The 13,388-nt window shown below is 40.9% G+C and overlaps 1 protein-coding gene across 5 annotated transcripts; it reads left to right on the top strand.

Annotated features, from left to right (window-relative positions):
• The first annotated feature begins 1,377 nt into the window (after window positions 1–1,377).
• On the top strand, window positions 1,378–13,199 carry LOC117262993 (uncharacterized). 5 transcript variants are annotated; one of them, XM_033636115.2, is made up of 8 exons: window positions 1,378–1,586; window positions 2,935–3,189; window positions 8,193–8,456; window positions 9,991–10,059; window positions 10,810–10,851; window positions 10,968–11,084; window positions 12,551–12,607; window positions 12,690–13,199. In XM_033636115.2, exons 1-8 carry the CDS (start codon window positions 1,511–1,513, stop codon window positions 12,884–12,886), a joined length of 1,077 nt encoding a protein of 358 aa, XP_033492006.2. In that variant the 5' UTR covers window positions 1,378–1,510; the 3' UTR covers window positions 12,887–13,199. The 5 variants fall into 5 exon arrangements, with proteins under 5 accessions (XP_033492006.2, XP_033492005.2, XP_033492004.2 ...); XM_033636114.2 differs by having other exon boundaries at window positions 2,932–3,189; XM_033636113.2 differs by having other exon boundaries at window positions 1,378–1,592.
• Window positions 13,200–13,388: the final 189 nt, after the last annotated feature.

The raw sequence follows: 13,388 nt of genomic DNA, 5'->3' as shown, positions 1-13,388 counted from the left end.
TGGTACCCAGAATAAAAGGAGCCTATTCCAGTTGACATTGGGCGAGAGGCAGGGTACACCCTGGACAGGTTGCCAGACTATTGCGGGGCTAAAACATAGAGACAAACAACCATTCATGCTCACATGACACCTACGGCCAACTTAGAGTCACCAATTAACCTGCAAGTCTTTGGACTGTGGGAGGAAGCCAGAGTACCTGGAGAAAACCCAAGGTGACACGGGGAGAACATGCAAACTCTGCACAGAAGGGCTACCTCCTGGGATTGAACCAGGAACCCTCTTGCTGTGAGGCAACAGTGCTAACAAAGCATGCCGCAAAAACAAAAAACTTCCCCCAAAAAAACCTTTAGCATCAGGCAGGACCACGCAGCAACCATGACCTACGATCCAGGCACAACCTGTAACAACTGGTGAACCAGGTCATTGTGACTCAAATGCACGACTCTGGAGACAGTTCGGGTAAAATAACACAGTCCATACTGGTCAAAAGGAAGGTTCAGTACACAGGAGGTAAATCAGTGGAGGCAAACAAATCCATTAGTGATGAGGCAGGGGCAGAGTCAACAGGCTAAATAAAAAAAAATTAAAAAACTGGGAAACAAAAGGCTGGACCACAAGGGACCCAAGGAGCTATGACAAACTGGCACTAAGAGAAAACAAGACACACAAGGAACGTGAGATGAGACACAGCCATGATCCAAGGGAACCTGCGAGACAGTGGAGAACAAAGGCTCAGTGGGAGAGGCCAAATTAGTGACATGCAGTAACAGGATGCGAATGCAAGCAAATGAAGAAGTACCAACTTTTCAGAATCTATGTTTGAGAGAGAAAGGAGAAGTGGCTCAGTGTAGGTCCCCTAGCAGACCAGGGGCTGGTCCAAGGCAAGCCTGAGCCAGCCCCAACTATAAGCTTTATCAAAGAGGAAGGTCTGAGCTCTACTCTTTCACCCCCCGGACTGAAACGGGAAGATGGTTCCACAGAAGAGCAGCCTGATAGCTGAAGGCTTTGGCTCCCATTCTACTTCTTTAGGAACCACAAGTACCCCTTTCTCTGAGCACAGTGATCTTGTGGGATAATAGGGCACTTTGAGCTCTCTGAGATATGGGAGCATGACCATTTAGAGCTTTCTAAGTGAAGAATTTAAATTCCTTCAATGGAAAATAAATAATCCTACATGTAAATGCTCAAATTAACTTAAATTGAAATATCATTTACAGTTGAACTATTTCACACATTTGAGGTTTTGCATGTTTAAATTCAGAATATTTTTACTGTTTTCAAAATGTGAAAGAAGGTGACATATCACATCCTCAAGAACTTCACACAGTCAATGTTGAAAACAGCAGCTAAATGCTGTGACTACAAGCCTCCATTTTCCAGGATGACGCTCATTTCTTCACAGAGTCACAGTAACAAGGAAGAGGAAGAACAGCGGGAACAAGTGGAAAAGCTTCAGACTTGAGTCAGATGAGCAGCAGCAGCTCTGCACTTTGATGTTTTTCATCTGAAGATGTTCAGTTTGGTGATCTTCTGTCACGTTTGGTTCCTGCACACAGATCTGATTGGCTGCAGTGAAAACTCCACAGGTACAGGTGGATATCATGTTCATATATTAACATTTTAATATCAACTACAGTTTTGTATTTGCTTTTCACTGATGTTACATGTGCAAATCTATTTACATCATCCTAAATATTTAAAAACTGTTATTCTATGATATTGTTATATTATTGAGCTGTTGTTTATGTGTTGTAAAATGTATCATGTGGATAAATGTTGGCTCACAGTCCTCATGTTTAAATTACAGTTCAGTTTAACAATCAAAGGCCTTAAATACTTCAGATTAAATATATAAATGTGAATCTTAGACTAGTTTGTTGCAATAAAAAACAAAAAGTTAATCTGACTCAACCAAATAAAGACTGCTTTTACTGATTACTTGGAACTCTTTGTAAAGGTTGCAAAAAAAGGCAAATTTTAATTGTATAAGTGATATAAATTTTAAAAAAATAATAAAAATGGTATTTTTTTTTCTGCAACAGTGCTTTATGTAGAGCAAACCACAAACAGTGAGGAAGATAAACCCTAAAACTACAATAATGATAACAACAACAACAACAACAACAACAATAAATAAATAAAACGTTTTATTTTAAGAGTGCTATTCATGGTACTCAAAGACACTTCACATTAGTTAAAAATTAGCATAAAATAGGTTACAATAAAATACACAAAACATCATTTACACACTAAAAATAATAAATACATTTTTGAGCCCTCTCTAAACAAACTGCTAGAAACTCGCTAAAAATAGCTACTTTTAACTTTCCTCCCATATAATTTTTCTGTAATTACAACCTCTAATTCTTTACTTAAAAACATTTTTTGCACATTTTAAATGTTCATTTACTCATTCACTCACATTCACTGTAATTCTGTCTGACATTTAGTTTCCTGCTTTGTAATTTGAGGCTGACTGGATGACAGACAGTGAACATGTTTCCGTGAGATAAAACAGGAAATGGCTAAAAACTGACCATCAGCAGGATGTGAGTGGTACAACTCTGCATCTAAAACAGCAGCTGGGAAATATAGACAACAGAATATTTCCGTTTGATGTTGTGCCATCATAAAGATGTGAAGTCCTGTGTTTAAATAAGTATTTATGATACATACTGCATTGTAAATGTCTATCTTAGCAGCCTACACAGGGAAATGTAAAGAGTTGAACTGGTTTAAAAACTATCAAACAACATTATGTAAACACACATATAGGCTAAAGTTTCTTTACATTACTCTACATGGAAAAATTGAGATTGGTGTAAAATATTTTCAAATAACAACAATATTAGTAAAATCAAATAATTATAAGTACAATACCAGAAACAGAAAAGGTCTAAAGGGAGTTTCAGATCTCTTTCTGTCCTCTAGCAGTGATCCAGTTTTCGGTCCCAGAAAATCACCACATCTGCCTACAGTGCAACGGCTCTGACCGATCCGATGTGGTCTGGACCCATCAGGACAGGAAGGTCCTGGTTACCCGACAGGGCAGCTACGAGACCAATGAGGACCGTAAGCGCTTCCTCTTGCTATCTGATGGCGGCCTCTGCCTCTTGCGGCTTGACGACTCAGACAGCGGGAAGTTTCGTTGTAACCAGCAGCTGGTGGCTCAGCTGGAGGTGCTAACAGGTACACTGGAGGTGGAGGCAGGAGAGATGCATTATGGGAACTAGATACCTATTTAGAAGCGTGTAATTAAACAGTTGGACTGATTCTGAGCTTAGTTATTTCATGATTAACATGCCTGAAAAACTATTCAGTATCCCCTTTTCCACCAACATTAGTGCGTATAGTGCGTACCCACTAAAAATAGGTGGCAGATTCCTTTCTCATTGCTCGTTGACTCTGCAATAAGCAGTTTTTTTCAGTTATTACTTTTTGATATTTTTGGTGCGTCACACTTGGCATCACAAATATGCTTGAAAAGAGGACTGATAAACAGTAGAAAGCGGATGGAGGCCAGTGAAAATGCTCAATGTATCCTCATACAATGGTTCACATGATATCTAACAAAATAATGTCCAATGCATTAGCACCCCTACTGGTTAGATTAGGTTTAGGAAAAGAATAATGATTGGGCATCATCTTGTTTCGTACTTACTTGACGTTAAATTGCGTAGGTTAGGTTTAAGAAAGAAAGGTTACGAAGGTAAGGTTTACTAAAGTTAAGTTAAGTTACAAAAAGTTATGTAGGTTAGGTTTAAGGAAGTAAAGTTATAGCTTTGGTTTAGGAATGTAAAGTTACATAGGTTAGGTTTAGTTACAAAATCATGGTTGGCTTTCGTCACTTTCATATGTGCATTGGTTGTGAGCTCAAAGTCTCCATGATGACCTGATGATATATAGGCTATATGTATACATACAAATATATATATGTATGTATATATGTGTGTGTGTGTGTGTGTGTGTATATATATATATATATATATATATATATGTATGTATATGTAAACACAGGAGGGCAACACAGTTTGATGCCTTAATCTAAACAAATCTGATTTTTTGAAAAGGCAACAAAATATTCAGTGTGGTGAGTCAACTATCTGCGGCACGTTTCTGCCATTTGACTTTCATAGTAGTCAACCGAAAGCACCAGCTGAGGGACCTAAACCAGTCTGATGAGGTGTGAATTTTGTGAAATCTGTTTTACATGGTAAATTTATGTGGTGTTTCTCATGGTGTGAAAGAGGATATTGAGGACTTAACAAGGGAGGGACTGAATATGAAAGTTTAAAAGTTAAAGTTCCCACAATCTGAATTTATTACACTGGAAAATTCAAAGACCATGACCTTTGGTCTAAAACCAAGGGGCACTGTAAGAAGTAAAATGAAGGTTTGTTCTAAGTACATATTTTTCACAGATGCTACTACTACTAGAGTGCTATAGCTTAAGGAGAACAGTTAAGTTGAAAAAATCATAAAGCTATTAAAGCAGTTTCAGAGGGGAAGTAAGAGGTGTTTTGAGGAATTAGTCACCAACAGTGGCTGAAATCTGACAAGATTGTTTTCCAGGGCCCTATTTCAGAAAGCAGGCTCAACGAACTCTGAGCCCTATCCTGATCTCTGAGTTGACTGAGCCTGACTGGGAAGCCTGACTGGGAAACTCTGAGTTTTCAGTTCCAGAACAGCTGATCAGAATCAGTTCAATCAACTCTGAGTATGTTCAGCCTGAGGGAAGTGCGTTCACGGCGAGCACCAAAAGACATCATCATTGGAGTGCAGATAACATGATGTATACGCGTTTGTGGATTTCGGTCATGCACTTTCCATCTCCAGGCAGAAAAAGTGGCTCGGATCTCATCAGAGATTACGGTCCTTGGCCTTCCCTGTCCTCGTCCTCCCTGTCCTCCTCCTCTTACTCTCACTCCTCTGGCTCTGGCTCTGCCTCTGTTTCCAATGTTGGCATCCATTGCTCCAAAACAGAAAAGCTCACCTGTTGTCCTTTTATGCTAAAGCTCTGATTGCTAATTGTAAAACTGTGTGACAGGTGTTTGCCCATTTGATGAGTCAGTGTGCATAGTAGGACAATTAACTTTAGAATTTTGAATGACAGTGTGTTCTTTGTGAAAACAAGAGCTTTTCATCATGAAAATTGTGCCAAATGCAGAGAATTGTGTGTAGTGTTTTGAAAAAAAATGTGTTTTAGAACTGCAATTTGAGTGTAAAGCAGTAATTGTGCTTGTAGTTTAGCAGAATTGGTTCAGGGGGTTGGTGCATGAGTTACATGTTGTGGTCATTGTGTCTCAAGTACTAGTATTTGTGTGTAAACAATTGAGAAAAACTGTAAACACCTGCAGAGTGGGGGCTTGCCTAACATGCAGAGGCAGCCTGTTCCAAAGTTTTGGAGCTGCCACTGCGAAAGCCCGATTTCCCCTGAGCTTCAGCCTGGATTTAGGGACAGTTAGGAGAAGCTGATCAGAGGACCTGAGGGACCTTGGAGGGACATAGGGTTCCAGCAGGTCGGAGAGGTAGATGGATGCCAAGCTGTTAAGGCACTTGAAAGCAAACAGCAGAATTTTGAAATCAATCCTATAGCGCACAGGAAGCCAATGGAGGGAGGCAAGTACAGGACTAATGTGCTCTTGCTTACGTGTACCAGTTAGCAGACGAGCAGCGGCGTTCTGGACCAACTGTAAGCGAGAGATGGAGGCCTGGCTAACACCAACATACAAGGCATTACAGTAGTCAAGGCGAGATGTCATAAAAGCATGCATTACAGTTTCAAAAACAGAACGTGATAGAAAAGATTTAACCTTGGACAGCCTCCTGAGCTGGAAGAAGCTCTTTCGCACCACATCATTTATCTGTTTGTCCATCTTTAGGTCAAAGTCGATTTTTACCCCTAGATTGGCAGCAGTTGGCTTCACGAAAGGTTCAAGGGGGCCTAGATCACCAGGAGGAAACACATGTGCACTGCTGGGACCAAACACCATAACTTCAGTTTTGCTGTCGTTAAAATTTAAAAAGTTTAAAGCCAGCCATGTTTTGACATCCTCCAGGCATGTAAACAAGGGTTTTAAGGAGTCAGGATGGTTTCGCTTTAGAGGCAGGTAGATTTGACTGTCATCCGCGTAACAGTGGAAGGAGACACCATGTTTTCTAAAAATGGATCCTAGGGGGAGCAGATATAGCATAAACAAAATCAACCCAAGGATTGAGCCCTGCGGCACTCCGCAGTGGAGAGATGCTGTGGAGGATGTAGTGTCCCCTAGGCTGACACAGAAGCTTCTCCCAGACAGGTATGACCTGAAAAATTCCAAGGCTGAACCTTTAATGCCAACCCAGTGCTCCAGACGGGAAAGCAAAATAATGTGATCTACAGTGTCAAAAGCTGCAGAGAGGTCTAACAGCACAAGAATGAGAGAGTCACCAGAGTCCGTGGCCAAAAATATGTCATTGAAAATTCTTAGGTGTGCAGTCTCTGTACTGTGGAGTGCTTTGTAACCGGACTGGAACACTTCCAAAATGCCATGAGTGTTCAAAAATGACATCAGTTGGACAAACACAATTTTTTCCAAAACTTTGGAAAGAAACGGGAGCTTGGAGATAGGCCTAAAATTGGAAAGGACAGAGGCATCGAGGCTAGGCTTCTTAATCAGCGGTTGCACCACAGCAATTTGCTGGTATATCTCCTGCCACACAACACAGCTGAATGTGGGTATTCAAAATAAGGGGTTCATAGGCACCATGCAGAAATGCAAAAGCCAACAAATGAACTTGAAAAACCAACTGCAACTGATGTGTGTGTGTGTGTGTGTGTGTGTGTGTGTGTGACTGAGTGAGTGAGTGAGTGAGAGAGAGAGAGAGAGAGAGAGAGAGAGAGAGAGAGAGAGAGAGAGAGAGTATATGTGTGCAAGGCAGAGATAATGTGAAAATGAAGGTGTGTGCACTGTCCATGTGTGTCAAGGCTGACACAGACAAACAACAAATCACTGACAGCATTATCAATGTTCTTACCGTTAGAAGTTGCACTTGAGCATGCACTTTCTGTGTTCGGGTCCCTTCTCATGTTCTCTGACTCGGTCACCACCATGTTTCCAGACACAAAATCCTGATACAAATGCGTTATGTGCTGAAACATTTTGCAAACATAGCAGTATATTTCTCCCGTGGAGGGGGAACAAATTATCCATTCACTGGTGATAATTCTTCCATTTTCAAGCTTACTGGGCGCCTCGGTTGCTGCTCTCATGGCTGCTTTTTCTTCTTCTTCATTATCCACATTTTGTTGAGGCTCTGACCCTCCAGCTCAGAGGACCTGTTGCTGGTGTTGGCTGGGCTAACCTTTAGGGGCACTGGGTCTAGTGCTCCGCTGCTAGAAACAGTTGGCCTATCCTCCGGGGTCCTGCTGCTGCTAACTTTAGGGCTAGAGGCGTTAGCTAGCTCTAGCTGACTAGCTAGCACTGGTGGCTTTCCTTCAATGTTAGCCAACTCCATGTCGTCGTCTTTTTTATGTTTTTTTTTGTAAAACGTTGTAATTCGCGGGACATCTTTAATCACCGCTGCTTCTCTCACTTGTCTTTCTTCCTTTTTTTCTTTTTTGCACCTCCGCTTAAAGGCTTTTTAAAATCCATCTTCTTACTCTAACCTTACTCTTACCTTAGCGTGAGCTGTCTACTACTGACCAGACTTTGAAGTTCAATGTGCTGCCGCAGCCCGCGCTGCCCAGCATGCACCCTGCCAGCCAACGTCACATAATGATGACACACTCAGATCTTTTTTAAAAACATGATTTTATTATTATTATTATTATTAGTTTATTATTTCATGTTCATGTTCATGTTTCATATTCTAGTGTCACAAAGTTATTGAAAACAGATTTAAATTGCTATGTGAAGGGCCCGATAAGATAAGATTATTATTTCTTTATTTTTTAAGGCATCTTAAAGGGGCCCCTGGGCACGTGCCCTATGTGCCCCACTTATAATCCGTGCATGACCAATGTAGCTGATTAGAGAACAAAATGCATGTGTCCTTTTTGGACAAACAGGAAGTCTGCAGTGACTCAGACAGAATTTAGGTTCATCAGGTGGGTGTGTTACTAAATAAACATCTGTATACTGGAGGGGACAACCGTTCAGTAGTGTGATATACCAATGACAAATAATTCCTAAATGACTCTGTCCCCTCAGGCCATGACTTCAGTGTGTCTGCAGGCCGGACACTGCTGCTTCCCTGCAGCGGCTCCTCCAGACCCAAAAAGCGGTGGGATCACCGGAGGGAAGGAAGAAAGTGGGCGACCATCCTCACCCGGTTCAAAAACGGAACGGTGAAAGCAGTGAGGAGCAGGCTTAGCTTCGGGAACGATGCCTTGCAAATCCAGGACCTGCAGCCAGAGGACGCTGGAGAGTATCAGTGCAACGGAGAGCAACAGGCCAGACTCACCGTCCTCACAGGTGTTTGCTAAATTGGAATTTAATCACTTCATTTTGTATAAATGTTTGTATTAACGTTGATTTACAAAATCAGTTTAATCTTTTCTGGAAACAAACACACTGAAAAGCTCTTTGTCCTACATCTCCAAGACAAAATGGAGCTCATGTGGTTACATAAATAATTTACATTTGCAGATCTGAGTCACTTAGATAAGAATTGACAATATCTTCACATCCCAGCCAAAAATGTGTCTTTTTCATCATTCGAACCTGTGCAATTGTTCTGCACTGTTAATTTTGTTGTAATTGTTATCATTAATTTAACTTGATTCGATTTTTGTTTGGTTGAAGATTTTCTAAAAGTACATGCTAACATCTTTAGATGATAAATATAACTTTTTAAACTCACTGCAATAAAAGTAAATGTTTTATTTTTAAAGGAACACCTCACAAATGTCAATTTGTATATCAGGCACTCACTCTGTGTTATGGTGTATTCCTAAAGAAAACTTTTCTCTCCTGCCTCAAAAGTGAACGTAGAATCCAAAAAACGCAGAAAATTCTTAGTGAATTTTAGTAAATGGGGTCCATGTTCAACAACAGTGAAACTATATCAAAACATCCTTACAAACTCTCACTGCAGTATAATCCAAGTGTCATTTGTCCAGTCATATGCTCAGTACTTCCCAATCAAATGCATTTCAACCCAGTCCCACTCAGAAGTTGTCAAAATCTGGTGCTTGGATAGTGACTTGCGGTGTCCAACACTGATGAAAAAGCTGTCCTTTAATGTTGGCATGAGACGTGGCTGGTCGCCGTTATAGTTTAACAGTGCCTGGGAAATGCGGCGGGTCTAGACCATGAAAGTTAAAGTGGCAAAAATCCAAGATGGTGGATGGGTCCAACTACCACTGCCTTTCACCAGGGAGAGTGGGGTTTGCTTCCTGTATGAATGTAAAGCCTAACCCTGTATTTTTCCCCAAACTTAACTACGTGTTTTTGTTGCCTAAACCTAACCACATGCATTAGTTGCTGAAGGAAGAAAAAACATCAATTTTCGTTACTGTACTGACGTAGCACGTTCATTTTGAAAGAGACTGTATGTGGTCAATTTCCTGTGAAAACAGAGGTGTATTTTGAAAACAGACAATGCATGTAACAGACAGAACTTGACACAGCGTCCCAGAACATCAACAACCAACACACCCAGGGTACCTTTCATGACGTATCTGTGAGAAGTTTTTACTAAAACCTTTTCAAAACTCTTCCACCTTAACAGTCTCATGCATGGATGAGAAGCACACCTGGGCGACTCACTAACAGGCATGTTACTTGTCATAAAAGAGAGATTGTTCATTAATTTATACTGCAGTCAACAGATGAAGACTGAAACTGACAGCGGTATGATTTTTAATGAACTTCATGAGCTTTGACCTTGACAAACAAAAAAAGTCACACTAAGACATATATTTGGCAGGTGGTGTGATCAACAACTTATTCTAAGTAGTGACACAAAAAATAAACAAATAAAAAAAAATCTGTTTTGATTAATTAGTGCAGCCGGAGCCGACAAGCATCCAGCAAACCACCAGTATGACTACAACACCTGCTGTCATGGAAACAGGTAGGATTTCTGTAACATTAGCCCAAGGACTCATAAGTCAATTCCTCTGCTAAGTTTGAATTCATTTATTTATGACCCATACCTGAAATTAATTTTGATAAACTTGGTTTTAGTTAAACTTTAACTATAAGTATTTTACTTTGATCATTTGAGTGGTTTACTTAAATTTAGTTCATGCTGGACAAATGTTAAATATTTTTTTCTTTCAAATGTCATAGGAACATTTTTTGTTGTTAAATGGAGTGAAATGAGCATAAACATGGATTTAAAAAATCAGTTAAATTGATTCTTTTGTCTAAATCTATATTAATGTGAAGAGTATTTTTATTATTATTATTTTATCTGGAAAATAACAAAATTTCCACTAGTCATTTCTATATCCATAACTTACACAAAGTGAAACTAGAGCCATCTACAGCAATCTGTGACTAAAAACAAATGTGAGCCAGGGGTGTAAAGTGGGGGGCCCCTGTTTCTGGCCCCCTTGACCCATCCACATCCATCTTCCAACTTGACCTTGATTTTGATCTCACCTACACACCTGTAAAGTTTTGTGACAGCATCTTTCACAGTTGTAATACAAAATCTGCCCACAGACAGACAGACAGCTGGTAAAATTTGCAAAATGGTGGGGAAAAAAGACACACACACACACACACACACACACACACACACACACACAAAAACAATACCAGTATTAATAGTACAGTATTTGACATCAGTCTGAATTGTTGTGTTTGTGTTTAACAGATGCAGTTGAAAAAAAGAAGGAGAAGAAGAGGCCTGAGAATGGTCAGTCAGCACATACATAGGGCCTACACTTTATCTATCATCTCATACATCAGTTTACTGTTTACAGATCTGGATGTTTGAATGTTTGTTGACCAGATGTTCTGTTGGTCTCTCAGCTCTGCTGTTGGTCGCTGTGGTCGGGTTGGGGTTAATGATCCTCCTCTTGGTTGCCGTCTGTGTTTTACTAACCAGCATAAAGTGCAGGAAGAAGAAGAAGAAATACAGAAGTACAGGTACCTGATATGAGACATTTTATAGGGCAGGTGCTCCATTTAAAAATCTCCTCCACACTTGATTTATCTCTTTTTATGCGCTTGCAAAGATCACCCTGCGGGGAGGCTTCTATGTGTCTGCTGGCACCAGAAGAGCTCTTGAGGCCTCAGTACATACAGTACGTTTGTGCACAGTGATGAGCAGGGGAAACATCTGTCTAAGGTGTCTCACGACCTATACCACATGCACCCAGCAGCTGCTTCACACTCACTTATTGCATTCATCATTCATTTATAACAGGCAACAACAAAGAAAACAATGGCTCTCTCCTCTCCTCTCCTCTCCTCTCCTCTCCTAAAATGACTGTAAGAGTCTTGCAAAAAGGGCGCCTATTTACTCAGAGGCCAAGAGAGCAGGTGCTTGAGCACCACCTAGGGTCTATCTGTGCTCATGCCTGCCTGACATACAGAAAGCCACAAGAGTCATTACTTCTATATTTGGTTTATTTTATCATCACTGAATCTACAAGTTCAGTTTTCCCTGGACCCTGATCAGTCCCCCAGTCTCTGCCACAGCATGATGCTGCCTCCACCGCGCTTCACTGTTGGGATGGTGTTATGCAGGTGATGAGCAGTGCCTGGTTTCCTCCAGACATGACACTTGGAATTGGCAAAGTATTTCAAATATTGAGTTCATCAGACCAGATAATCGTGTTTCTTTTAGTCTGAGAGTTCTTCGGGTGCTTTGTTTTGCAAACTCCAGCTCTTGGAAGTCCAGAGGCCTGCACTACGAAGCAGGAACGCGCTCATGGCTGGATAGGAAAACCCAGAGTTGACTGAAGTAGTTGATAACCAGCTTTGTAGTATCGGTTATCCAGACAGCCAGTGTTAGGGTTAGTCAAACCAGATAGTGAGAAGATATCCTGGGTAATTTGAACTGGCTCCATAGTACAGGCCTCTGGTAGTTCCAAACTTCTTCCATTAAAATAATTTTTTTAGGCCACAAATGCAGCAGAATTGTCACTGTAGTCTTCCTCAGGTCTGTGCCTTGACACAATCCTAGCTCTGAGCTCTGCAGGCAGTTCCTATCACCTCATGGACCTGCTACAAACAGGTGTGCATATTTCCAAATCATGTCCAATCAATCGAATCTATCACAGGTGGATTTTAATCAAGGCGCAGAAACATCTTAAAGACGATCAACAGAAATAGAAGGCACCTCAGCTAAATTTCAAGTGAAACAAAGTATGAAAAACATTTCAGAAGTCTGAATACTTCACGTTTTCTCTCATTTATCCTCTACCTTCTGTCCTGTCAGGTGTAGTCCTCCGTATGCATGAAAACATGAAAGTATTTCTCCATTAGAACAAAAACTAAGAAACGTCCTCAATCCACTGTAAACACACACACACACACACACACACACACACACACAAACAGTTTTGTTTGTTTGCCACAAACCACTGTCTTCTTCTGTTTGTCTGCAGCTCAAAGGGATGAAGACACAGAGCTGCAGCCGTGGAACACGTCCAACACACAAACTGGTAACACAATCAGACCTTTGTCTGTCTCATTCATTCCTCCGATCAGTTTTCACCTCACCTGCCCTCACCTGTGTCTCTACAGAGCATCAGGTTTATGAGAATCCGTCTCTGCCTGAGGAGACAATCCATTACGCCTCTCTGGGCCGACAGAACTGGAAGGAGAGACCCAGCAGGACTCCACCGGACCAGGACCAACATGACGTCATCTACTCTTCTGTCATCACCAGGCCGGCCGCCAAACACAAACGCACTCGGCTGCATCCTGTGGCAGCGCTCTAACAGTCAGCAGTGCAACGAAATGTTACATATGAAACCACTGGAGGCTGTTTCTCATCACAAATGCACTTTCCTTCAGTAATCATATGCTCATGTGATTAACACTGATATTCTGTATTTCAATTAACTGTCTTGCTCCTTTAGAGGAAATTCACCTTGCAACAGCTTTTAAAAAAGACATGTGGTACATGAAAAGTAAAAAAAAAATCACCTTCTTGCTGAGAATTATGATGGCTTTACATTCATTTTTCAAGCAATTTCACTGCTGCAGACAAAAATCCAACGTTGGAATAAAATCATGACGGTTTTACCTCCATTGGTGTGCGCTCCTTGATGTCAGTCATTTTGGTGTTAGGTTAAACCAGTCCAATCTGCCTTAAGTCAGTCTTTTTCTCATCTTGACATTACCATACAAGTTTAATAGTGTCTGAAGTTTTTAGTCTTGGCTCATGCAAATACTAATGATGTAAACATTTTCAACAACCAATAGCTGCGGCCTCTCCAG

The sequence above is a fragment of the Epinephelus lanceolatus genome, chromosome 16, assembly GCF_041903045.1.
Source record: "Epinephelus lanceolatus isolate andai-2023 chromosome 16, ASM4190304v1, whole genome shotgun sequence".
Lineage (NCBI taxonomy): Eukaryota > Metazoa > Chordata > Actinopteri > Perciformes > Serranidae > Epinephelus > Epinephelus lanceolatus.
Note: the sequence above shows the minus strand (reverse complement) of the source record. Positions and strands in the feature narration are given on the sequence as shown.

What these genes read in the sequence shown, in the direction of transcription:
- LOC117262993 (XM_033636112.2), top strand. Translation starts at nt 1,511, where the DNA reads ATGTTCAGTTTGGTGATCTTCTGTCACGTTTGGTTCCTGCACACAGAT. An exon ending in TGAAAACTCCACAGGTACAG is followed by an intron (nt 1,593 to 2,931) that starts GTGGATATCATG and finishes TCTGTCCTCTAG; the next exon opens with CAGTGATCCAGTTTTCGGTC. An exon ending in ACCTGCTGTCATGGAAACAG is followed by an intron (nt 10,060 to 10,809) that starts GTAGGATTTCTG and finishes TGTGTTTAACAG; the next exon opens with ATGCAGTTGAAAAAAAGAAG.